General features: G+C 36.1%; 1 protein-coding gene across 1 annotated transcript; it reads right to left on the bottom strand.

Annotated features, from left to right (window-relative positions):
• Positions 1-19,205: 19,205 nt before the first annotated feature.
• On the bottom strand, positions 19,206-20,865 carry GK2 (glycerol kinase 2). Its single transcript, XM_067734725.1, is given in 2 exon segments — positions 19,206-20,493; positions 20,495-20,865. Coding segments are annotated over 2 exon segments (1,659 nt in total).
• Between the last annotated feature and the right edge of the window lie 7,070 nt (positions 20,866-27,935).

A 27,935-nucleotide genomic window follows, 5' to 3' on the forward strand; every position in this document is an offset into this window, starting at 1 on the left:
TTGAGAAGGAGAGATAATGAGAAGGGGAGCTCTGCAATTAATCACAGGAAATCAAGAGATGCCTTTAGAGTCAGAGAAATAATGGATCTGCCCCTTAACATTTTCTAATAGTAAACTAGAGATAATGGCAGGTAACCCTCCAGGCTGTGGTAAGGATTAAGAGAGATAGCATATGTTAAATCCTTAGTACATTGTGTAGTTCATAGTAGATATTAATCTTCTAACTTCCTCTTCACTGGATCATAGGATAGATTTACCAGGTTAAATTACAACTCCCAGTGCAGAATCAATTCAGCAATCCCATTCAGAAAACAGCATGAACTACATATTTATTTTAAAATTGTATTCTTCAAAGAAATTGCTATTGAAGTTATTTTTACTCTCAAATGCATCTGTGCCTTTCTCAGTCAAAATGCGAGTCTTTCCGCATGTATAAATTTATTATTTAACATCTTCATATAGAGATATTTTCTATGGATTAAACCTATGAATGAACAATATTTTAATAAATGCATATGATTTAAAAAGCAGCCTTTGTATTCCTAATCATAGTGCAGATAAATATCTCTTGTCATGGAAATCAAAGAACTATTGCTTTGAGTTGTAACTTGAGTTCTTTCCATAGTATGCAGTGCTGACTAGTGGCTAATTTATGAAGAAAACAACTTAGTGTATTTTGCATGGCAGAGCAAGAATTCTAGTACTACATATCTGCCCAGTATGACAGTGTCCTGCAACATCATCATTCATTCATTCACACATTCATTCACACATCCTGCACATTCACCAAGATATTTATTGCCTACTACTCTGTGCCTCATGCTGTACTAGACATAGGTTCAAACACACAATTAAACACTGTAGACAAATGCCATGTTCAAGAAATTAAAGGAAGATCATGTGTCTAGAATGCAGAGAATGAGGGGCTGTAGGTGGAAGATGAGGCAGGACCAGACCATGTTAAGCCTTGAAGGTCATGGTGAAAGTTTTAGTATTTATCCTAAGAATAGTGAAAAAGAAGTGGAGACATGATAAAATTTGAATTTTAACATGCATATCACTCTGGTTCTAAAGCGGAGAAGACCGGAAGGATAAGAGGACCATAGTTAGGATGCCATTAAAGTTAATATCATAAATATCTAAAAAAAGGGGGGGATCAACAAATGAGGAGGGAATTTAAAAAAATAAATAGCTGGTGAGAAACTGGTAGTTTGAAGTAAGGTACTGGTAGCAGAGCTGGAAAAATGTGAATGGATTTAAGAAATATTTATGATCTAAGATTGGAAAGATTTTGTGAAGATAGGGATATGGTCTAGACAGCAATGAGATTTGTGGTAGGTTGAGGGAGAGATGTCAAACAAGACTTCTGGATTCCGAGACTGCATCGTGACGCCACTGACTGTGCTAGAAAACATTACAAAAGGGTCATGTTAGGGGGTAAAGCTATTGGATTGGGTCTAATCTTTTCTCCCATACCCAAAGTTTGTAGTACTTTATTGCTTCTAACATTTTTTGCTAGATTTTTTCCCTATTATAAAAATAATCCAGGCTATTTTTTTTAAAAAAAGGAAAGAGAACTATAGAAAAAGACCAAAAAAATCATTTATTGTTCTATCAATTTTAATAAAACAATGGTGAAAAATATTGGCTAGATAGCATATGAATATTTTACTTTACTTGAGATTTAAGTCCCTGTGAGGGTATATTTGTTTTCAATCTAACTTTTTGAAAGGAGTCTAAAGTGTAAATTCAGGATAAATTTAAGATGTAATTGCTAAAAGTTAGAAAAAATTCTAGTTACTCTTAAAATTGGCTAAAAATCATTATATTAGAGTTTTCTAATCAATTGGAGGAAAGAGGCACTACCTTGAGTTATCTTCAGAGCTTCTCTATTTATTCAAATGTATTGTTCATATCATATATGACTGCAGCTGGCATTCTGAGAGGTTGTCATGTTTCAGGAGAGTGATGACATAGTAGGACGCACAAAGATTTTTCTAGGTTATGTAATGTGAGACAATTTACCCTTTGGGATTTTAAATTGCAGACAGGACCCCTGCTAATGTTCCACTGTTCAAGAGCTCCAGTTTTATTAGGTAATACTGACTTTTCCAAATATGATATTTTATACACAGTAGTTCTTTAATGTAATCACAAAGTGTGCCATTAAAGAAATGTGCTGTGTCTTGAATGAAGGAAATTCAGACAAAAATAAATACAGATGAAACAAACAAATCATATAATCAACTTTCTTCTGCTCTACAGCTGACCAGAGTTTAAGTAATTTCATTGATCTTTTAGCTATAAATCGAGAAAGACTAACAGAAATCTTATTCAGTGATAGGCATAATTCTTCAAAACATGCGATGTTTACACTGGTTAAAAGTTAGTGCCTTCAGGATTCTAGGCTTAGATTTTGTGTGTGTGTGTGTGTGTGTCTCATATCTGACTTAAAATACTGCCAATTTTCTGACAGGCATTCAGTTCTAGAATGTACAGGGCATACATGTGGGACAGCTAAGTGGTATTTCAGATTCGTTGTTGATATGCTGAGCAATATTAACGTTATTTTTAGAATTTGAATTGCAAGAGTTTCTAGGAGCCATTTTAGAGTTCTGGATATTATCTCTGTTGAAGAAAGGAATTCTGAAGAAAGAAATTAAAAAACTTTAAATATGAGGAAAATATTCATCTTTTACTCATCCATCATTTTTAAAAAATTGAACACCTATTCTCTGTCGAACTCTACTACAAGGGAAGAAAAAGGAAAAAGGGAGATAGCGCCTACTTTAAAGAAGCTTGTAGTCTAGTAGACAAAAGAGGCAATCAAACACATAATTAAGATATAATTTGTTAATTGCTCCTAGAGGCAACAACATTTTGTGAGAACTCCAAAGAGGTAGCCCAAAATTCAGCCTGAGAAGGAGCATCTATTAGCCAGGAGTCTTTTCGTTTGCATGTGATAGAATTCCAACTCAGGCTTAGCCAAACCTGGATTTATTTTCTCACATAACTGAGCAATTGCCTTTGCATCTACTTGGGATGGAGTACTCCTGTCAAATACTGGAAATTGTGGAGAGATGGAGATGGGATAACGTCTTCCATTTTAGTAGACTTGAGGGATGGGCAAGTGTCTCATCTCAGTCTCTTTCTTGCCCTGTTGAGAAGGAATTTCGGAGTCCAGAAGCAAGGGATTGAAAGGCCAAGAACCAGAGGTCCTTTCAATGAGTTGAGGCTCATGAGGCTGTGTTGTTTGTACACTGGTTTAGTTGGTCGAGTCAAGGAGTTTATTATAGTGGGCAGTCACTTAGACTAACTGTTCTCAAGCCTGACTGCAGTTTAATATCACTTTCATAATTTAAAAAAAATCAATGAATTAAATCAGAATTTCTGGTGATGGGGCTCTAGCATGGATATTTTTAAGTGTTTGGATGTGGAAAGGAAAAGAAACTGTGTGGTTTTTCTGGACCCAGGTGGTGCAGAGACTACTTACCTACACAGGAAAGGGTACAAGTGAGATTTTGTAAAGAACAGTAGGCAGAGCAAATGGCAGTCTCGTGAATCAACACTCATCGTTTTTGATCTAAGGCAGTGACCTCAGCGTGAAGGCTGGAGCAGCCCTGCATTGACCAGAGGCTAAGGACTTGGGGAGATGGCAAATCATGAAATAACTTCAAGAAATAACATTTATTATTATCTTACCTTTGGTTTTACCCCCCGCCTGATGTAGCCCCAGGGGAAGTAGCTATCACATTTTTATATTTATTTGCTTATGCCACATAACAATACATTCTTCAAAGGTAAAATATCTTATTCATCTTTGTATTGCCACTGCCTAGAGGACACAATACCTGGCACATACAGGACACTCAATAAATGACAACTGGATTAATGAATCTAGTGAGGTCATAGCACTATGTCAAGTTCTCTATCCTGAAGTTATTTGAATTTGTTGGAAAACGTAGAACTTGCCATTTGTGAAAATAGAAGTACTTATCAAAAACTGTACTTCTATAATATTTCTGCTTTAAGAGGTAGCAACTCAGAAGCAGGTTATAATGCAAGATTGACCAGAAAATCTCTGGGAATAAAAACAATAAAATTCATGTCTCTGTTTATTCATTTAAAGAAGCAAACCAAAAAACCTCCAGCTCAACAAATTTTTCTGTTGTGTTTTTAAAAATTGGCCCTGTGATTACATTCTAGAGGAGAATAAACAGGAATAGTGTCTTTTCATATAGTTTATATATTGTGTTAAGAACATTCATGAAAAATAATAACCTCTGAAATACCAGCACATTAGGAAAGGTCAAGTTTAAAATGCCACATTTGTTGGACATTTGACATGCTTTGTTTTCTGTTGGCTGGTATTCATCTTTAAAAATGTCCATTTTGATAGCAGATCTAATATCAAATGCATTTTTTTCTTGCTGACTATTCTGCATTTTCTCTTGTAATAAACATTCTGGATCCAGACAAGGGCAATTCTTTTGAGGACACATAAGGCAATAGCTTGTAATGCAGTTACTTGTCCAAAGAGTTCTTGGCTCTGTAGTGTTGACAGTAACAGAAATGGATTTGGACATCCCAAACCCAGTCAAATATGACTAGGAAGACAATGAAAGGAACAGATGGACAGTTTCTTTACAGTTTCTTTACAAAGCGACAGTTTCAGAGCCACACTTGGGAGTCATGCTCATTTTTTCAGGATCTGTGAGAAAGGGTAGAAACAAGGGTCATGGAGAAGGACTTAAATCTCTGGTGAAAAATCTCCCCTCAGAGTCCTAAAGTTTCTGGAAACTAAAATGCATATTATTCAGGTTTATTATGCAAAGAATATTGAAATTTTGAACTATTGTTTTATGGATAATATATGCTACATTTAAAGGCATATAAACTAACTAGCTTTAGAGAGTATATTTCAGTACATAAAATGCAAGTTCTTCATTATTAGGATATATTTTCCTAGAAAAGAAGACAAGAATAATTGAACCAGCACAATGAACCCTATGTCCTAAGATTTCTTTGGGGGCATCCTAATGAGAATCCTACCATGGATCATTCAATCTCTCCCCTTCGCTGTTCTCCTCTGTTCTCTGATTGTTCATAATCAGCCATACTTTCATATCAATGCAAGTAAATGCATATGCCAATACGACATAGGAGTGGTGAGAGAATTTTACTCGGTCTACAGTTTACTGGTTTCAAAAGTTTTCAAGGCAGCTGTAGCCACTATGGAGAACAGTATGGAGGTTTATAAAAAACTAAAACTATAGTTACCATATGATCTAGCAATCCCACTCCTGGGCATATATCCCGAGAAAATTCTAATTGGAAAAGATGCATGAACATTGGGGAATGTTCATAGCAGCACTATTTACAATAGCCAAGACATGGAAGCAACCTAAGTGTCCACCGACAGATAAATAGATAAAGAAGATGTGGTATATATATATATATATATATATATATATATATATATAAAATAGAATATTACTCAGCTGTATAGAAGAATGAAATATTGCCATTTGCAGCAACATGGATGGACCAGGAGATTATCATACTAAGTGAAGTAAGTCAGGCAGAGAAAGACAAATATCCTATGGTATTTATGTGGAATATAAAAAAAGTGATATAAATAAACTTATTTATAAAACATAGACTCACAGACATAGAAAACAAACTTATGATTACCAAAGGGGAAAGCTGGAGGGGGAGGGATAAGTTAGGAGTTTGGGATTAGCAGATACAAACTACTATACATAAAGTGGATAAACAACAAGATCCTACTCTATAGCAGCAGTCCCCGACCTTTTTGGCGCCAGGGAGCAGTTTCGTAGAAGACAATTTTTCCACGGACGGGGCGGGGAGGATGGTGCAGGCGGTGATGCAAGGGATGGGGGGGGGCGGCAGATGAAGCTAAGCTCTCTCATCCGCCATTCACCTCCTACTGTGCGGCCAGGTTCCTAACAGGCGGTGGACGGGGGTGGGGACCCCTGCTCTATAGCACAGGGAACTTTATTCAATATCTAGTAATGAACTATAATGGAAAAGAATCTGAAAAAAAGTATACATTTGTGTTCATACACACACACACACACACACACACACATAACTGAATCACTTTGCTGTACACCAGAAACTAACACAGCGTTGTAAATCAACTATACTTCAATTAAAAAAAAGTGTTTGGCAAATCGAACCTAGGAGAATGTGGACAAATGAATGCTAAAAACAAGGGGAAAAAAGTTTTCATGGCAGCAAACGTTACCGTGTTTCTAGGGAAGTATTTTTCTCCAATTGCCTATTGAAAACAAAATGCCTCTGAATGTTGTTATTTTGGGAATAGGACATTTTAATAAAAACAGCAATAACTGGAGGGGATATATGGATTTGGAGAAGGGCAAATAATCTATTTAGAAATTGTCATAACGATCATTTGTAAGTTTTATGTTACATAAGAAGTGTGATCCAGGGTGTGGTATTGGAAGTTACTTAAATCAGCTCTGGGCAGTTGATAACCACAGAAAAGCAAAGATTTTTTTTATTGTGGTAAAATATACATAATATTAAATTTTCCATTTTAACTGTTTTTAAGTATACAATTCACTGGCATTAAGTACATTCACATTGTTGTACAACTGTCACTACCGTACACCTCCAGAACTTTTTCTTCATCCTAAACTGAAACTCTGTACCCGTGAAACAAAAACTCTTCATTACTCCCTTTCCCCTGCCCTTAGTAACCATTATTTTCTGCTTTCTGTCTCTATAAATTTTGACTCTCAAATTATTCCCATATAAGTAGAACCATACAATATTTTTACTTTTGTGTCTAACTTCTTTCACCTAGCATAATGTTTTCAAGGTTCACCTATGCTGCAGCGTGTATCAGAATTTCATCCCTTTTAGGGCTGAATAATATTCCACTATATGTACATAGTGCATTTTGTTTATCCATTCATCTGTTAGTGTACATTTGGGTTGCTTCCACCTTTTGGCTGTTGTGAATATGCTGCTATGAACATTGGTGTACACATGTCTGTTCGAGTATCTGCTTTCAATTCTTTTGGGTATATACCTAGAAATGGCATTGCTGGATCATATGGTAATTCTATGTTTAATTTTTTGAGGAACCATCATACTGTCTTCCACAGCACTTGCACCATTTTACCTTCCAACCAGCAGTGCACAAAAGTCACAATTTCTCTACATCCTTGCCAATACTTCTTTTTTTTTTCTTTTGATGATAGCCATCCTAATGGGTGTGAAATGGTATCTTTTTGTAGTTTTCATTTTCATTTCCCTAATGACTAACCATGTTGAGCATGTTTTCATGTGCTCATTGGCCATTTGTATATCTTCCTTGGAGAATTGTCTATTAAGCCCAACTTTTACATGGGTTGGGTTTTTTTTTGCTTATGTTTTTATTGAATGGTAGCATTTCTTTATATATTCTGGATATTAATCCCTTATCAGATATATTATTTGCAAATATTTTCTTTCATTCTATGTGTTGTCTTTTTATTCTCTTGATAGTGCCCTTTGATGCAAAGAGGTTTATAATTTTGATAAGTCCCAATTAATTTATTTTTTCTTTTTTGCCTGTGCTTTTGGTGTTATATCCAAGAAATCATTGCCAAGTCTAGTGTAAGAATTCTTTAAAAATGTATTTTCATAGCCTAGAAATCTTGATTACATAACTTCTCTTTCCACTCTTTAGTTATACTTTTCACATCCTCTTAATCACACAAAGGACATCTCAGTTGTCAAATAATGCCTTAGTTTTTAAGCCTATGATTATAATACACATAATTAAGCCTGTACTGGGTCTATGATTAGTATTTGCTTTTTTAAGGAACTTTTTTGAAATTCAATTTTAAAGATATAGAAACCAAAGAATCACCCAACTCTTCTGTCTTTATATCCTATTTGGCAATAGTTATACTGACAGTACTAATAGCAAACTCTTACGTGGGGCTTACCCACTACCAGGAATTGATCTAAGCTCTTTACATACATTAACTCGTTGCTCCTCAAATAATTCATTTATTCCGTAAAACTATCATTATCATTATCATCATCACCATCCTCATCTTCATCTTCATTTTAGAGTTGAAGAAACTGAAGCACAGAAAGGTTAAGTAACTTGGCAAAGGTCACACAGTAAGTGGTAGAGCCCAGCTCTAAACCCAGTAGTCCATGCCCTACTGCTACTCCATGCATTCTCTCAATAATGAAAGCTAGCAGTCAAGGAGGGACAGACATGAGATTTTTATCATGTTACCTACCTCAACATAAACCTTTTGTGGAGCTCTAGTCCCTATAGGAAAAAAAAAAAAAAAAAAAAGACATGTTCTTAGCTTGATATTCAAAGTTCTTCAAAATCTGGCTCCAACTTTTATTACCCACTGCTTTCCAACATTATCTTGCTCTGTTTAAACTGATAAACGTAAAAACTGGAACTTGTCTCTGATGCTATTGCTCGTATTATTTCCCACAAGTAAATTTACTTTCATCTCTCCATCCTTATCTATTGATATCCTATCCATCTTAGAAGTCTGATTCATATCTTAGAAGGCTGGTTCTGCCATTATATTTTCCTTCTAATTCCAGATACAAGTGTCCTTTCCCTCCCGTATCACCTACTGCATATGCAATCCATTCATTTGCACATTCATTCATTCATTCATTCACTAAATAGTACTTTTCAAATACTGCCTTACTTCATGGCCATTTCTGTATATGACTTATTGCCACTACTAGATTATAAAATCTTGGAAGGCAGGTATCATGTAGTTCCCACTTTTATATTTCCCATGGTACCTAGCAGAGGGGGAACTTAATAAATATTATGGATTGATTCATTGTTAAGCTGAGTTATATGGCCAAACTAAGATTGGCATTCTGATTTTTATGAGAGATTATTACTATGAGGATAATCCCTCTTTATTCATAAACTTCTGTCATGATCAATGAGAAACTAAGGATTAGAAAACTCACATATGAATTAACTACTGTATACTAAACTAAGCATCAAACTAATCAGGAAAGAAAAAGACAAAGGATAATGAAATCTTGATTTTGTAATAAATGGTGGGCATTGTGGACTGGATATAAGGACTTTTTTTTTTAAATAAGGAAATTTGGGAGGGAGGGATAAATTGGGAGATTAGGATTGACATATACACACTACTATATTTAAAATAGATAACTAACAAGGACCTACTGTATAGCACAGGGAACTCTACTCCATACTCTGTAATGACCTATATGGGAAAAGAATCTAAAAAAGAGTGGATATATGTATGTTTAACTGATTCACTTTGCTGTACACCTGAAACTAACACAACATTGTAAATCAACTATCCTCCAATAAATTTTTTTTGAAAAAATAAATAAAATAAGGAAATTTGATAAATTTGACTGAGGTAGAGTTATTTTTAGAATAATGCAGTAGGGTTAACTTAAATGAATTAATAAAAAGCAATACACAGAATGAGTACTATTAAAAATGGAAGTAACTAGCTATTTAGAAGATTTTTGAAAAGTTATAATGCAATAACTGATTTCTAAGACAGGTTAATGATCATTCTTCTCAGACCTTTAAATCGCACCAAGAATCCATTTTTCACCCCTAAATAATGAGGATAACATCTACTTTTTAAGATGAAAGAATGATATTCATCCTGTGAAAGGGAAAACACCATAATCGAAGTCTTATTTTACATCTCTAATTTTGTCTGCCTAGAAAAAGTGCAGAGATTCTCTTTAATATGACAGCTTCCAGGAAGAGACATGGTAAGTGAAAAGATCACAAGTGAAGTGCACCTAGAACAGGTGGAAGACAGAATATAGGTATTTGGATGTTAAATGCCAGGCTGCTTAGCTTACCTGTGAAATGGTTGCAGTTAGCACATTTAAAGCGGTAAGGTAAAATGAACAGATTTCTCTTTTCAAGAGAAGTGTGGCTATGTGGATCCCACGCCCACAGGGCGGCGCTTCAAAGCACAGACATAGCGAAGAGAGGCCACGTGGCCCCTGCTGGCCACCGTAGCGCACCGAGCTGTGGCGGGCTCTGAGTCCTAGTCCGCCTCAGACACTGGCCCAGAGTCAGGTCTGTCACGCAGCCAGCGGGAAGATGACTCTCCTCCTTCCACCACTTTCCACGACCCCAGAGCAACTCTGAAATGAGAGCGTTGACATGTCGAATAGACTCTGATCTTTGGAGATGCGAAAAGAAATGCAAAGCAGAAAATTAGGCATGAACAGCTGGAGAACAAGGTCGCGGCAGAACTTGAAGACATCAGCATCCTGGAGGCTCAAATTGTTGCCTCCACGGTCCAGATTCACAGTTATTAAGAACCTGTGTAGCAAGATCGAAAGGTCAGAGCCCGTAAACATTCTCTGATGTTGAGCAACTGTAACCAAGCAGGACCACATGGGGCCTTCCCAGGACAGGCCTTCCCCCATATCCTCTTCTCTAGCTCCTCTCTGAAGTACCCAGATAATAGTATTTGATGCACACTTCCTGAGTCGTTTTGCAGATGTAAAAACCCCCCTCTCCAACAAATGGAAGATGTTAACTGCTTGACAACCAGGAGCACATAGCCCCAAGCCTCCTGGAGCCTAAGGGACTGATAATGTTAACCCCTGTGTCACCACTCTGCTACATCACCATCAGCCAGTCAGAGAACTGTGCACAAGCTGATCACACACCCTGCAACCACCCCGCCGCCGCCGCCGCCCCCAACCTGGCATTTAAAAGCGCTTTGCTGAAACCCTTCAGGGAGCTCGGGGCTTTTTTTTTTTTTTTGCGGTACGCGGGCCTCTCACTGTTGAGGCCTCTCCCGTTGTGGAGCACAGGCTCCGGACGCGCAGGCTCAGCGGCCATGGCTCACGGGCCCAGCCACTCCGCGGCATGTGGGATCTTCCTGGACCGGGGCACGAACCCGTGTCCCCTGCATCGGCAGGCGGACTCTCAACCACTGCGCCACCAGGGAAGCCCCAGCTCAGGGCTTTTGAGGGTATGAGCCACCTCGTCTCCTTGCAGGGCCTTGCAATAAACCTTTCTCTACTCCAAACACCGACGTTTCAGTTTGTTTGGCCTCACTGTGCATCGGACACAGGAACTTGCATTAACACAACGACTAGAGGAAGAAGAAGCTAAAAGAATGTTCATAAGAACAATCAGAGGGGCTCTGAAAGAACGAATAGCTGGAGATCTGCTCCACTTTCCCCTCGGTGCCTCTGAACAGCTCCTGCAGCTGGGAGACCTAGAAGGCTCTGCCCGGAGGTAAGAGGGCTCGGTTTGGGGGTTGGTGTGGGGGGATTTCCAACAGGTCTGGGGTGCTGGAAAAGAAACAATAAATTATGTAAAATCAGAGACAGAGGTGGCAAGGGAACAGGAAGGGAGGGAGAACCATGGTGGAAATGTAGAGGTTACATTTGAGAGATGGGACAGGAAAAGTTAGGTTACTGTAGTATATCTGGTACCATTAATTGTGATGCCTGAACTAAAAGAGTGTGAACAAAAGGAAAGAAACAGAGAGAAGATACTTTTAAAGTCAGTTCCCCTAAAGTAGTTCCCTGGGACTTAAAACAGTTCTGAATGTTGAGGGGAAAATGCTATGCAATTACCACTGCATTTCTAAGTATTTCTAAATGTGATCTTAGAGAAAACCAGCAGTTTTTATTTTTAAAATTGAAATCTTCGAAGAAAATTTGGCATACGTATACAAGAAAGTTCGGCTAGGTTCTAATCCCAGCACTTCCAGGCACAAAACAGCCCTAACACCTTGGACCATCACCACTTCTGGAACCCAGTTTCTAAATATTTAAAATAAGGAGCCTGAGGTATAAGATTCCCAATTTCTGGCTAAAATTCGTTAGGGACCTGTTTTAAATTTAAAGTTTCATCTCTCTTAGGTTATCTTCTTTTGCAGTCTCTAACATCTGGAAAATGCAAAGTAAATGTTTCCATTCTCCAATGACATGACAAAATGAGACATGAGGAGATGCTATAGAAACTATTTTGTAAAGATTTATACCCTTTTTGTTAATGTTCTTTTTATTTGTAGGCATTGTATGATTCTCATAATATACACTGGAGCTGGTATGAGAAGGTGAAACTATAGTGAACTTATAGAAACAAATAGGAAAGGAACATACATATAAACTGGCAAAGAATGCATTGACAGCAATAGAGCTGAAGTGTAGAAGCTGTGAGGGGATGAATGAAAGGTAAATGATCTTCCAAGTACTCATCTAGACAAACATTTGGTCCATAATTTGTTTTTGATACAATTGTAATGAAAGTCATTCTTCTCTATGGAACAACAGGCCAGATCTTTAGCACATTGCTGCTTGGTGCCCAGTGGGCAGTGTGTGCCTGATTGCCAGTGCCAATTTTTAGCGCATGTTCATCTGCAGGATATTAAACAGATTGCCGTCCTTTTGATGTTTGTGAATATGAGTAGTAAATACCATATGATATGACTCAGTGGATTTGTTTCAGGAAAAAGAAAAAGACAAAGAGGAGGGTGAAGAAGGAAGAGGAGGTGGAAGAAGAAGAAACTTGCATCTCTCCCTGAAATGAAGGGATGAACTAGGTAAGTCTGAAAATATATCAGTTTTTTGGAGATGAGTAGCAAGCTTTGTATCTAGAAAGGAATGGTACCTCTACCAGCGCTCTCCCAATTTTCTGGCATGTTTAAATGACTAAGGAAATGGCTCCCCAAAGAGTCTGTAAACATTTTTTTCAGGAATAGAAAATCACTGGAGAATGGAAAATGATTTTATTATAGTTCAGAATCTTCCAGAATGTGCCTCGCTTAAGTGGCCATAAAAATTGTATGTGTGTATGAGTATGTAAGTATGCACCAAATTAGTTGTTGAGCAAGACATAACTCTATCTTTTATAAGAAATTCATGTTATTATTACCTCTTCTTTCATCTTGTAAAAAGTCATAACACAGCTGTTTGAGGTAGACAAAGCCCAAGAAAAGCCCTACCAGCTGGGTGAAGCTAAAGGAACATTATAATGTAAAAACTTAGATTTTAATCTTACTCCCAGCATGTTTGTAATGACATCTAGTAAGTTATTTAAACTTTTCACTTCTTTTGTATTAAAAGATGTTGAGCTAGAAGCTTTCTCAAGCCCCATCCACCTGCAGGCTCTTCTTACATCATGAAAGTAGTCTTGGAGTTTTCATTGAGAAAATAGTTTTTGAAAATACTAAATTCTAGGCAAGTAATCATATTCTCCTGATGAATCATCTCCTCAGTTCTAAAGCTATACCCTTTTTGGATTGGGAAGGTGATTTTCTTGTTCTTTTCCTCATTGTTCTCAACTGTGAAGCTGAGCTAATGGTAGGTATCTGTGGCCTATTTAAAAAAGAGCTGAGAAGAAGTGGTCAGTTTATTCGGTAAAATATACTTCAGGCCAGACAAACCTTATCTTACAGTGAGAGAGAGAGAGATCCTAATCAAAGCTTCCTGCTGCAAGGTGTCTACTCAGCCCCTGCTCTGGTCACTTTGTTAAGTCATACAAAGGTGGAAACAGGGACATGCAGTTAAGCAGGTTGCCTACTTCAGTTTAGAGTAAAAGCTAGACAGATCAGAGTTATCCTCATTTGCAATCATTAGAACATTTTTATCTTGGTTTTTGCCTAGCTCTACTTTGAAGCTCCTAGTATGGACATATAATGTCTCCTCACTGTTTTGGGTTTGCAAATGTTTTTCAAGCTTGGATTTCCTATGACACTTGAAAAACATCCTTTAATAACTGAATAGGAGAAAGATTTGTGGATTACTTACAATGAAATGAATTTCATAGTTAGTTGAATATAAGATTATTAACAGTCTTATCACCCTCTACTTTTTTCCCACCAAAGGTCAAGGCCTTCTTTTCTTTTCTTTCTGTAAAATAAATCAGTTTGTTGAGGGCTGATATGATAATGAACTGTAACGTATGCTAAACACACAGAGGACAAGGGTCACATGAAATTTCTCCAACGCTCAAATAAATCTGGCTATAAAGGTTGTTGATGGAAACTATGGGGGAATATTTAAATATTAAGTGTATTAAGTTTATTCATTTTGTTTTGATTGAAACAATCAGAATGGACTATAGCGCTGTCATTTCCGTGGGAGGCTAAGGTAGGTGACTGTCTGAGATGGTACTGTATTTACTCTAGACTTTGCTGGAGGATTACTCTAGGGGATCTTATTTGTTCTGATTAAAAAGAAAACAGCATGGAAACAAATTTTCCGTATCTAACAGTCATAGAGTAGGTTTATAATGTTCCACCTAAACGCGGATTGTTTAATGTAACGTTTATACTGATGTATTGGGAAAAGGGCTTACTGGTGAGTGAATCAATAGCTTCCCTGTGAGCTTATGAGTATGAATATCCAAATAATAATATAAGCACCAGAAATCAGGCACAAACAGATAGTAATTTAGGATTCTCTACCAGGTGAGGAGGGAAAGATGCTTATCCCTCTAAGTTTGATGTCTATGGCTGCCACTCCTAAAGCTGCTTCTACATGGATACCATATAGGGTGTCTCTAATTAGATTTAATAGTACAGCTTGTTTCTCTTTGGATACCTTTAACATCCCTTTCCCTTCATGGCCTTCTTTGTTTCTTCTCTCTCTTCTTCCTTACTGACCCTTCTCAGCCACGACTTGTTTTAATTCACAAACTGTATCTTTGGAAAACAGTATCAGAATTAGATGCTTTTCATTCTCCTGGTTAGTGTTTGAGCTCATGCTCTCTCACTCACACGTATGCCTGACATTAAATAATGACTGCTGTTTTATAACGTGCATGTGATGCGAGGCCATCGTCATAATTTAACTGTGTAGTTCTGCTTAGTGGCAATATAGAGAAATTATTAATTAGTTAATTTTACAATAGAATATACAGAAGCTCCTTTATAGCCTTGGGGCAAAGTACTGTAATTTACCAATATAATGTAAGTTAAATTATGAAAGTGAGACTTAGAAAGGCAAAGATATAATCACAGGAGTAGAATATTGAAGAAGTGAGAACGAATGAGATACTGAGGTTGAGGACTTTTAGTCTAATTTTCTTATGACATCTTTGTTTGTGACTCTTCATAAAGTCAGTTGCAGTGGGTCCCAGACTGAGAATTATGAACAGATAAATGAAATGGGAAGTTAATTTGTTTTCAATGATACTAGACATTATCATGTATTTTGCCAGCCTAATCACACAAATGACTTCAAATAAAGCTCATAGACCTTCTAGAAACAGGGACTGGAACACCCCATGCTAGCAGACTGTAGAAGCAGAGGATATATCAGTATGCATAATAGAGAAGAGCAAAGAATTAACCTACTTGAGCAAACTTTGGTTATATTCCTTCAGAGTTTGAGGTAAGCTTTTTCTCTTTTTTAAAACAGTTTTATTGAGGTATAATTGACATATGATAAACTGCACATATTTAAAGTGTTCAGTTTGATTAATTTTGACATAAATGCTCACCCTTGACACATCACCATAATTAATATAATGAGCATATTCATTCCTCCCAATTTTTCTTTGTGCCCCTTTGTAATCATGCCTCCTACCCCCTGCTGCCCACTCCTCATTCCCATCCCCCTACCTGTCCCCACCCCCCAGTTCCCAGGCAGCCACTGATATGCTTTTTGCCATTATGTAATAGTTTGCATTTCCTACAACTGTATATGAATAGAATCAGACACTACATATATACTACTCTTTTTTGTCTGGCTTATTTCACTCAGCTTAATTATTTTGAAATTCATCTGTGTTGTAGTGTGTATCAGTAGTCGCTGGATAGCTTTTCATTTTATGGATATACCATGGTTTGTTTATTCATTCACCTGCTGGTGGACATTTGAGTTGTGTCCAGTTTTTGGCTATAACAAGTAAAGTGCTATGGAAAAATCTTTGTATAGACATATGTTTTCATTTCTCTTGGGTAAATATCTAGGATAATGTGATAGATGTAATATTTAGTTTTTTGAGAAACCATTAAACTGTTTTCTAAAATGTTTGTAATCATTCTACATTTTCAGTAGAATCATATGGGAGATTCAGTTCCTCTACATCTTTACCAAACTTGATATGGTTTTCTTTTTAATTTTAGGCACTCAAGTCAGTGTGTAGTTATATCTCATGCAGTTTTTCTTTCTTGGTTGTTAATATGGTGAAGTATATTGATTGAGTTTTCTAGTTACACTGATTCATTATCCTAGCTTCCCCCCAGTTGGTCATGATGTCTTATCCTTTTTATGCATTGTTAGATTAATTTTGCTAAAACTTTGTTTAGAATTTTTGCGTCAGTGTTTATAAAGGATAGCGATTTGCAGTTTTTTGTTTTGTTTTGTTTTGTTTTGTTTTTTGTAATGCCTTTGTCTGGTGTTGGAATCAGATTAATGCTGTAATCTTGGCCTCATAGAATGAGTTTGGAAGTATTTCTTCCTTTTCAGTTTTCTGGAAGAGTTTGTAGAATGGGTATTATTTCTTTATCATTGAAGAAATAACTCCTATTTGGGCTTGGAGTTTTCTCTGTGAGGAGGTTTTAAACTAGGAATTCAACCTATTTAATAGATATAGGGCTATTCAAGTTATCTGTTTTTTCCTTGAGTTTAGTAGCTTGTGTTTTTAAAGGAATTTGTTCATTTCATCTGAGTTGTCAATTTACTGGGATAAAGTTTTTATAATATTCCTGTATTATCATTTTAATATCCTTAGGATCTATAGTGATATCACTCTCATTCGTGATATTGATAATTTTTGTCATCTTTTTTTATTAGTCCAGTCTAGGCTTAAAGGTTATCAATTTATTGATATTCTAAAAGAAACTGATATTCCAGTTTCTTAAGATTGAAGCTGAGGTCACTGATTGAAACCTTGTCTCTCTTCTAACATAGGCCTTTAGTCCTAGAAATTTCTAAGTACTACTTTAGTAATATCTCATAAATTTTGATATGTTTTTCATTTTTATTATGTTCCAAATATTTTCTATTTTCCTTCTTTATCTCTTCAACTCATGAATTATTTAAAAGTTTTAAATTTAGTTTCCAAATATTTGGAGATTTCCAAAAACCTTTTATTGATTTATAATTCCAATGCACTCTGATGGCATACCTTATATGAAATCCTTTTAAATTTATTGAGGCTTGGTTGATAGCCTAAATGAGGTCTGTCTTGGTAAATATTTTATATGTACTTGAAAAAAGTATGTATTCTCCTACTGTAGGGTGGAATGTTATATGAATGTCAATTAAGTTATTTGATAGTATTGTTCAAATCTATATCATTAATTTGTCTACTTGTTCTATCAAAAGTTGAGGGAGAGATATTGAAATCTCTTACTATAATTGTAGATTTACCTCCTTTTTCTTTCAATTCTATCAGATTTTGCTTTATGTATTTTGAAGCTCTGTTATTAAGTATATATATGTTTAGGATTGTTATATCTCTTTAATGAATTGACCTTTTTATCATTGCAGAATGACCTTGTCCATCACTGGTAATATTCTTTGCTTTGAAATTTACCTTCTGATATTAATATAGCCACTTCAGCTTTCTTTCCATTAATATGAGTATGGTATATCTTTTTAAAATCCTTTTTCTTTTTGACTATTTTTTTCTCTTTTTCTGAAATATGTTTCTTAGAGGCAGTATATATTAGAGTCTTTCTTTTTTATCTAATATGACGATCTTGCTTTTTAATTGAGGTATTTAGACAATTTATATTTAATGTGCTTATTGGCATGGTTAGGTTTAAATGTATTTTCCTACTATTGTTTTCTATTTTCTTATCTATTCTTTTTTTCCTTTTTCATCTCTTTTCTGTCTTGTTTTGGATCAAATGAATATTTTTATAGTTCTGGCTTATGTACTAAATTTGCTTATTAATTCTAACTTTTTGTTTTGTTATTTTAGGATTTAGAGTACTTAATTAACAGTGTAACTTCAAATGATATTATACCACTTCCCATATAGTATATGAATCTTAGAGTATTTATAACACTTCTATTTATCTACTTCCAACTTGCTTGCTATTTTTGTTTTCTTCTGCATATGCTTAAACTACATACTATATAATTAGTTTCATTTGAGCAATCAGTTCTCTTTTTTCTGCTTGAAAATAATGCTTACTGTAGTATTCCACAGTTTTTTTTCTTTTTCTTCCAGCATATATCCAGCTAAGACAATTAAATTAAAAAGTAAGGTGTAAAATAGTTAAAATCATAATATACTTTGCTTTGTATCAATATAAAACATAAAAATTTTAAATACCACCTCTTTAAAAACAAGTTTCTCCTGATAAATAGTATGCATGCTCATTGCTCTCTATTTATATATATATATATATATATATATATAAATGTTTACCCTAAAATATTTATGTAAGTACTCGTCTACTTAAGACTACCCTTCTTCTAAGCTTCATCGATGGTTTCTCTATATGAAGTATATAAGCATATATGTTATACATACCAAGTAAACTACATAAAATAGAAATATGTAAAGGAAAAACAAAGGAAAACATGTCCTTCTTCCTATAGGATTTACACAGAAAATTAGTGTAATTAGTGAGGACATGTAAAATGTCTGAAGAATTTTGATGAATATCTTCTAGGAAAATAGCTATGAGAATACTAAATTTCTATTATAAAAACTTATGTTTCCATTAAACATTCAGTGAAGGTATTGTGGTCTCCCTAATATGTGCAAAAGAGGACTTTGGGATCCATTCAAAACAACAACTACAATAAGATGTCCCTCAGTTTTAGCAGGTTAGTTACACCTCTTAATCAAGTGTGTGTAGCACAGAGAACCAAATCCTGGTCCATAGTGTTAGAAAATGTTTGATGAAAAATTCCATAGACAGAATCTGAATATTCTATATTTTAGAGGGAGTGGAGCAGGATTTCATGACAGTGGAGGGGGTTGACTCCCAGTGGTTGGCCTGACCTTAACTGCTGATGTTAAAAAACACACCAAATGTTTCTGCAGTGTTTTCTGCTGTAATTTATTTCTAGCCATAGGTTTACTTGTAGGGTTCTCATAAGCCATGCAGCAAGTGGTTTATAAATAAAGTCAGTCTGTTATAGTGTCATTACATTAAGAGACAGAATTGCTGGATTTTTTTCATTCTGTGAAAAGCTCACATCTTGAGAATCCATGTTTGATATTATTATGGTACACCTAAGATGTATCTTGCTCCAATTAACATTATCATGCTAGTCACTATAAAAAAACCCAAGGGCAGACTAGAGAACGTAGTAGGTTCACTACTTTCAGGAGGCTGAGTTGTAACCCAACCCATTGACTTCATCACAGCTTTCTTCCATGTAGAATAACGAATTTCACTTTCTGTGGCTTTTATCTGTGGTTCAAACCGTTCCATCATGACCATTGACAAATCCTCGGATTTAAGACTCCAAACATCTACCCCTTCTGCAGCTCCTGCTGCCATGGCAGCTCCCAGGGCAGTTGTTTCAGGCATGGAGGCATTTATTACTGGAATATGCAGAATGTCTGCTTGCAGTTGCATAAGAACTTTGTTGTTGGTCATTCCTCCATCCACCTGCAAATGACTGAGTTGAATTCCACAGTCATGGTTCATGGCATCCAAAATCTCTCGGGTTTGGAAACAAACAGCTTCTAATGCAGCAAAAGCAATATGACTTTTATTGGTGAACTGAGTGAGACCACAGATTATCCCTCTTGCAGTGGGCTCCCGATAAGGTGCGTATAACCCTGAAAAGGCTGGGATGAAGTAGCAGCCATAAGAAGTGCCTACTTCTTTAGCAAGTTTTTCACTTTCTTCTGAGGTCTTTATAATTCCAAGATTGTCTCTCAGCCAGCGAATAACAGCACCGGCTATAGCAACAGAACCTTCCAATGCATAACATACTGGCTTGTCTTTGCCTAGCTTGTAAGCCACTGTGGTCAGGAGGCCGTGTTCAGAAAATACACACTTATGACCTGTATTACATAGTAAGAAACAGCCTGTTCCATACGTGTTTTTGGCTTGTGCTTCCTGGAAGCACATTTGTCCTACTAATGCAGCAGACTGGTCCCCCAAACATCCAGATATTGGCACACCTTCCAAGGCCCCCGTTTTCATTCGGCCATAGATCTCAGAAGAACTCCAGACATTTGGAAGAATGTCCATTGGAATTTCAAAAAAGTTACACAGCTTTTTATCCCATTCTAAAGAATGGATGTTGAAGAGCATTGTCTTACTTGCGTTTGTTACATCTGTACAATGGATACCTCCATTAACTCCTCCTGTCAGACTCCAGATAAGCCATGAATCAATGGTACCAAAAAGAGCTCTACCTTCTTCAACAGCCTTTTGAACTTTTCTCACATTGTTAAGAATCCAACGAAGTTTTACTGCACTGAAGTAAGTGCTAAGTGGAAGGCCTGTCTTGGACTTGACAAAGTTATTATTTCCTGGAATTTTTTTGCTAAGTCTCAACAGTAGACTGGGTTCTTAGATCGAGCCACACCACAGCATTGTAGAGTGGGTCTCCAGTTAATTTGTCCCAGATAACAGTGGTTTCCCTCTGATTGCTGACACCAATAGCTTTTATGTTGGATATATCAATACTGAGTTCTTGAAGTTTCTCACATGTTTTCTCTATCCATTCATAAACTGACTGAAGAATTTCCTTAGGGTCTTGTTCTACCCATCCTTCTTTTGGGAACTCTTGGGTTAATTCCACTTCATGCTGACTAAGTAGTTCTGCTGTTTTTGAATTGAAAACCATAAAATGAGTGGAGTCAGTACCCTGGACCACTGCCCCCACCAACGGCCCCACAACTGCCATCTTCGGAGCTGCCATGAAACCTGTAGTTGGGCTCAGCTGCTCCGGTGCTCAGCTCAGCTGCTCCGGTGCTCAGCAGCTCTGGTGCCGTTTCCCCGGTGATGGAGGTGTTGGTGGGGGTGGGGTACGCAGAACGTCAGGAGCGTCAGGATCATAACGCGCAGGCTCAGTAACTGCCTAGGCTGAACCTGAATGAGCTGGGGCATGCTTTGTTCTCTAACCAGCGCTGCATCTTTTCACCCCACTCCTTTGGCTCGAGCTCCACCCCCAACCACTCAATTATCTTTTAAGGAGATTTAAGCTTAAAAAAAAATCATATATTTACCAACATAATTATTGTTACTTGTGCTCTTCATTGTGTTGTGTGGATCCACATTTCAGTTATCGCGTTCCTTCTACCTGTAAGATTTCACCCAATATTTCTTGTAGTGTGGTCTGTTGGAAATGAATTTTTACAACTTTTGAACATCTGAAAAGTATTTCATCTACTATTTAAAGATATTTTCTCTGGATATAGAATTCTTACTAACTTTTTCTTCCTTAAATTTCAGTGCCTTGAAACTGTTGCTCCGCCCTCTTCTCTCTTGTGTTGTTTCAGGTGTGAACTTCACTGTCAAACTTATTTTTTAAATGTCTGTTTTTCTCTCACTGTCTTTAAGATTTTTTTTTCTTTATCAATGGTTTTGGTCAATTTTATGCTGATATTACTTGGCGTAGTTTTCTTATTTTCTGTGCTTGGGGCTCATTGAGCTACTTGGGTCTGTGGGTTTATGGATTTTATCAAATTTGGAAAACTTTGGGCCATTATTTCTATAAATATGTTTTATTTTTCCTCTCTTCTCTGCTTTAGGGACTCCAATTACATATATTGGCATTCACTGCTCTACTCATTATTATAATTATTTTCTCTTTCTGTGATTCATTTTAGATAGTTTCTATTGCTATGTCTTCAAGTTTACTAATCTTTTCTTCTCCATTATTTATTAATCCATCTATTGTATTTTTCACCTCATATATTGTAGTTTTCATCCCTAGAAGTTCAATAGGATTTTTAAAAATATAAACTTAGCTTTTTGAACACATGGGATACAGTTAGAATAACTTAATTTCATCTTCTGCTAATTCTAGCATCTGTGTCAGTTCTGGTTCAATTTTGACTGATTAATTTTTCTCCTCATTATGGCTTGTATTTCTCTGCTTCTTTGCATGCTTGATAATTTTTGATTAGGTGCCAAACATTGTAAACTTTACCTGGTTGGATTGCTGGTTATTTTTGTGTTCCTAAAGACCTTGAGCGTTGTCTTGGGATGCAGTTAAGTTACATGGAAACAATTTGATTCTTTTGGGTCTTGCCTTTAAGATTTGTTAGGTGGAACAGGACAGTGTTTAATGTGGGGCTAATTATTCCCCTTACCTGTGATGAGATCCTGCAGTGTACTTTATCCAAGGCCCATGAAAAATGAGCTTTTCATGGCTGGTGGAAATAGTCCGTGTTCCCAGTTGTGGGTAAATACTGGGTACTGTCATCATTAGTCTTTTCATATGCATCTCTCCCCAGTCTCATGTAGTTTCCTCACACACATGCACTGATCAATACTGAACTGAATACTCAAAGGGGATACTCTGAAAGTCTCCAGAGCTCTCTTCCTGTACAATTCTTTTCCTTCCAGTACCATATCCTGCGCAGTCTAGCTGCCTTTGTCTCTCTGGATGCTCAGCTTTATCTCCTCACTACGGGGTTTCCCACTGGGCTCCACCTGGGTTTCCCTTCCTAGTGCTGTGGCCTCAATACTCTCTCAAGGCAATAGGCTAGGGAAGTCATAATAATCATGCTATTTGTTTCTTGCCTCTTAGAGATCACTGTCCCTCATGGACTGATATTCAGCATCTTATAAACTGCTGTTATGTAATTTTTGACTTATGTGAAATGTCTCATATATTTTATCCATTTTTTAATTGTTTCAAATGATAAATGAAGATAAATCTAGTCTCTGTTACTCCATCATTGTAAGAGTGGAAGTCCACTGAATAGAAGCTTAAATTTTCAGATTGATTGTAAAGTTGGTGAATAAATATTTATCTACTCATTAATTTTAATTCATGAAATGTCCAATCAGTGAATGGCAATTTTCTGCATTAGGCCATAGGCTATACTTCTAAGTTAGCTCAAGGATGCAGCTCATTTATTCTTAGTGAAACCAACAGAATGAGATAGAAAATACCATAAAAATCAACAATATTGTTCTTTTACTATTTTAACTGTATCATATTTTCCTTTTAAGTAAACTTTTTAAAGGAAGTCAGAAAAACAAAATTAGCAACCAGATTTAATTTGAATAGTAGGGAACTGAAATCATCAGAAGATGGTACAGATTTTCCTGATATCTTTGTTAAGTTTTAAAATTCAACCAGAGCTTTCCTAAGCAAACATTTAGAGGCAACACTTACCAGTATGCCTGTTTACCGTACTATGTTTTAATTCTCATGAAACATTAAAAAAATTAAAAAAAATTTTTTCTTCCCAAGTATTTGGCAGTAGTAAACATTCTATGTACAGATTATTCAATAAAAAGATTTGACCTAAAGTTTGTTTTCTACTTTCCCTCTCCCCTGCCACCCCAGTATATACACACAAATGTCCCAATTATATTAGTTTTTGAGCCTAGGGATAATTTAAGCATTTTGTTGTTAATACAAGTAACATACATAAAGTCATCAGTTCTGTCTATAAAGAACTCGTTTACATACTAGTTCCACTGTGAGTAAGTTGTAGCCAATAAATAATCAGATAATAATTGTCTCAATTTAGTTTAGAAAGGAAAGTTGACGAGATTGATTTAACTTTCTTAGAGTAATTACAAACTATTGATGGATTTAACCAAAACTGACTAGCAATGCTTTTTTTATTTGTTTGTTTAAACTAAGAAGCTTAAACTAACTCTACTATTTTTATATTATAGAAATTAAAAACATTAACACTTTTGATTGTTAGTCTCTAATAGCCTCCCTATATTTTAATTTAAGCACCTCTGAAATAATCATTGGTACTACCTTATTTTTGAAGACACTATACTTTACAAGGAAATTATTTCATTTGTGTCATATTCCGTACAAATGCAAATCCTTTAACGATGGTCATACTGTTCAGAATAGTTCCCCAAATCAGATATTTCTTCAAAAAGTCTTTTAGTAGAAGATTGCTAAAATTAGAGTTGTTAAATGAATTGACTTTCTATTATTACTTATTTACCTTTAAGGTCACTCTTCTATAGTGCAGTTACTTGTTAATATAAAATCTTTTAAATGATGTCCACACTGTAAAGTTCAAAATTTAATTGTTCATTCAGTAATTTGACAGATATGCTTTGAGAGGTTGCTATATATAGGCTGTATTTTAGACAATAATATAGCGACACATGAAACATTCTTCCTGCACTTATTATAACATCTAAGTTAAGAACAATCCCAACTACTTGTCTATATTGGCATATCTTCCTTTGCGCATCTTGTTTTAGAGAACCATTCATTTAATTATTATTTTCCCCCTGTCAAGCCCACTAAATTATATGTTCAATGAGGGCAGGTATTTTGGCTGTTTTATTCAATCTTGCATCTTCAGCATTTAGAACATGCCTGACTCTAAGCAAAAACTCAAGAAATATATATTGAATGAATTAATGAGCACCACTATATATGGTTCTCACTGTAACTAATTATCATAAAGTCAAGTTAATTTTAATTTTCATTGCTGGATGGGCTATCGATTATTCATTTTACGATCTAATATAATAAGGTAGATTGATGAATAGATAAAAAGACGGATAAATGAAAAGATATATAGTGAAATTAGTATAGTAAAATATTAATTGTAGAATCTGTGTGGTAGATAAAATGGTGTTAGTTCTTTCAATTTTTCTATGTTTGCAAATTTTTATAACAAAATATTGGGAAAATGTAATGCAAAAAAAAAGCTGCAAAACAGTTAATACAGATCTATTTCATACAGGTTCTTTTGTTTGTTTGGAGGAATAGTTGAAAGGAATAAAACAGTCAATGCCAAGTTTATGTAAATTTGAGAGATTCTTTGGTGGCATAATCTACTCATAGTTGTTCATCCCAAGAAAACCATTAATTGTGAATCATTTTTGTTAAGGTATTTGCACTTTTATTGTAGGAATTTTCTTCTGGTTTTTATAAACCTTGTAAATCTTAGGAAGCCAGCTGCAGGTTTAACCCTTTGTTTGGCTTTTAACAAGAAATATGAGGCGTTCAGGAAGGCTGCTACTCTTTTCAGTCTCTAATGAGTGGGAATCAATTTTGAAAGTTTTGATTTCACCAAATTTGCACATACCTTGTCTTGAATTTGAGAGTGTGCACCCTGATGGTAAGGGCACTGAATTATATAGTTTGTGGCTAGGAAATTTAACTTTTTTTAGATTGTGTCATAACCAATGCATCATCACAGTTGGTAATCTTCAAAGCGCTGACGCATTTTTCTACATGCTGTTCCCCAATGTGCTGGACCAGCTGTTGAGAGCCATGCCCTCCAATTGCCTGGAAGACCTCTTCTTGGACCACAAATCACCTAACATACTATCCCTCTTTGTTCTAATAAAGAAGGGAAAAATTAAAGCGAGCTACCGTGGTTTATTACTCACGTTTTCTCTGTTAAGCGCAGGCTGTGGGAGTCACTGCATTCACATCAGGAGGCCTTGGCATTCTGGGTAAGCACTCATAACAGACAGGCCAATGAGTTTCATATTCACAGCTATGAAAGTGATTGTATGAATGATTGAATCTTGAAATTTTTGACTGTGTGTGCGTGTGTTCTTTGTCATTTTCCCAGTGAAAATTGCCCTGACATTGATCTCAATGTTAATGTATTCCTGCTTACATTTGACTTTGGAATATGTTATGGCTAATTATCATTACACAGAATAAAAGAGCAGAACCCTGAGTGAGGTGCTTGGGTTTAGGGACAAAGGGAGGCCTATTCGGCATCCTGGCCCTAGGCCCAACAATTGTAATCGAACATCTTGAAACTGGTGGGACCTCTGCATTGTTTTTTTTCCTTTTTCTCCCTCACTTTTTGAAGGGGGGTAGAGGAAGAGGGTTAAGGGTTTGAAGGGCTGAAATTTCCCCTTGAACATGATGTCAATATGTTGGCATGTCTCCTTTTATTAAGATGCCATCCAACTGATAACAAGTCCTGCTGTGTTTTACCAACATAAAAAATTAGACTGGAGACCGAGGAGCGGCAGGTGGCTTTTGGCACCAAGAAATAATCACACTTGATGTGGAAAGTAAAGTAAAAGGAGCCATCTGTTCACTGCAGGAGGACGTGAAAAATCACATTAACATATTGTCACTAACATCGTGAAATACACAGTTAATAATAAATTTAGTTATCATGGCAAGTCGTGTTGGATACTTACTCTGAAAATGTAGAATGTGAAAATGCTCTGTCTTGCCCACCCCATCTTTTTTTCTTTACTTTTTGGAAAAAAATACCCATTACATCTTGGGGTGTGTGTATGTGTGTGTGTGTGTGGTGGAGTTGGGGGGAGGAAAGTGTTTCATTTGAAAGCCTAGCTATTGTTCATTATTGCTGACTAAGTGAGCAAAATAATCTCTCATGCAGATGGAATGAATAACTTATTTGATTCTGCCACTTATTATCTATCATGTTCCTCTATAGCTTGTTACCTGGATGGAAAAAAAGAGATGTAGGCAATAAAAAGGTGGTTTTGATGATGTCCCTTGCACAAGACCCAGAGCTTGCAAACCCTTCTGTGACAGGCTCAGAGGTGGCAGAGTGCTGCCCGAGAGGAGAATCAGAGGCTGTGACCTTTTCTTGAATGTCTAATGGGCATCTCACTCTGCCTTTAGTCAGTAAACTGTTCTGATGTGTACTGTCATGTGTGATGGCTGCACATACTTTACAAGAGAACAAACGTGTTAAAGCATCAGGATGGGAAAGTTTTCTTGCACTTTTTTTTGGTGCATGTGTTGTTTACATATGTCAATAAAATAAAGAAGCTACAGAGGCTGGAGATCAAACTAAACTTGGGAAAATTGGGGTTATTGTTGCTGAGTCATTGTTAGAGCCATGTTTACACACCTTTTGCTGTAACAGTGCACTATCTAGTTTCTTGCAGTCATTGTTCACTATCACTACAAATCTGTGACTCAAGTCCAGATCATTAGTAGTATTATTAATATCAAAATCTCAGTCTCACTATTTACAAAATTACAGTTGTCATACAATAGAATTCTAATAAATAACTTGACCAAGCGTTACTCCCCAGTTATGGTTGTTGATCTATATCCAGTCATTATCACATTTGCTAGAAAGTGGCAATATATAGATAACTTCAAGAATATGTGTATGTAATTGTGTAAAGAGCATTAGAATAAAAATCAGGATTTTAGTTCCAGCTCTGACTAACTAGCTTTATGATATTTAGCAAGTCCAGTTATCTCCCAGACCTGTTTTTCTTAGGGGTAAAATTTAGGTACTCTCTAAAGGAACTTGTCCCTTCTAAAATGTAAAGATTTTAGAAAATGTTGTCCAGTGAAACTTGATATTTATTTTAAGTTAATAGAGGGAAAATGGTGTGCAATGAGCAGTCATTTTTGGTCATACATATTTACTCATAAAACCTGAATGACCCTGGAAGGTAATACGTGAGTTTGGGTTGCTACCTTTCATTCATCAGGTTGTGATGGCATTTGGAGAGAGATCTGTTTTGTTGGGAGCGAGGTGGTGGTGGACTTTTCTTCTGTTACATGTGTGACATGCTGTCACTAAGGGTAAATGTTATCATATATTCCTGACTTCGGTGCAGACTCTGCCACCTCACTCAAGTCATCACTTTGTCTCATGAATAGAGACTTTTTTATTCTTTAGAACGTTTCTTAAAAATAATACAGTTTCTGTTATTTCAGTTAGATTATCTGGATGCAGAATCCACTTAATTTTCTCCACTGGTCTTGGATCATATGGTGGTTCACCTTCCTGGATGTCCTTCCTTCTCTGTTATACAATCTACCAAAATGTCAGCTCATGTTTCTTCTTCATGGAAACC

This window comes from Pseudorca crassidens, chromosome 4, assembly GCF_039906515.1.
Source record: "Pseudorca crassidens isolate mPseCra1 chromosome 4, mPseCra1.hap1, whole genome shotgun sequence".
Classification (NCBI taxonomy): domain Eukaryota; kingdom Metazoa; phylum Chordata; class Mammalia; order Artiodactyla; family Delphinidae; genus Pseudorca; species Pseudorca crassidens.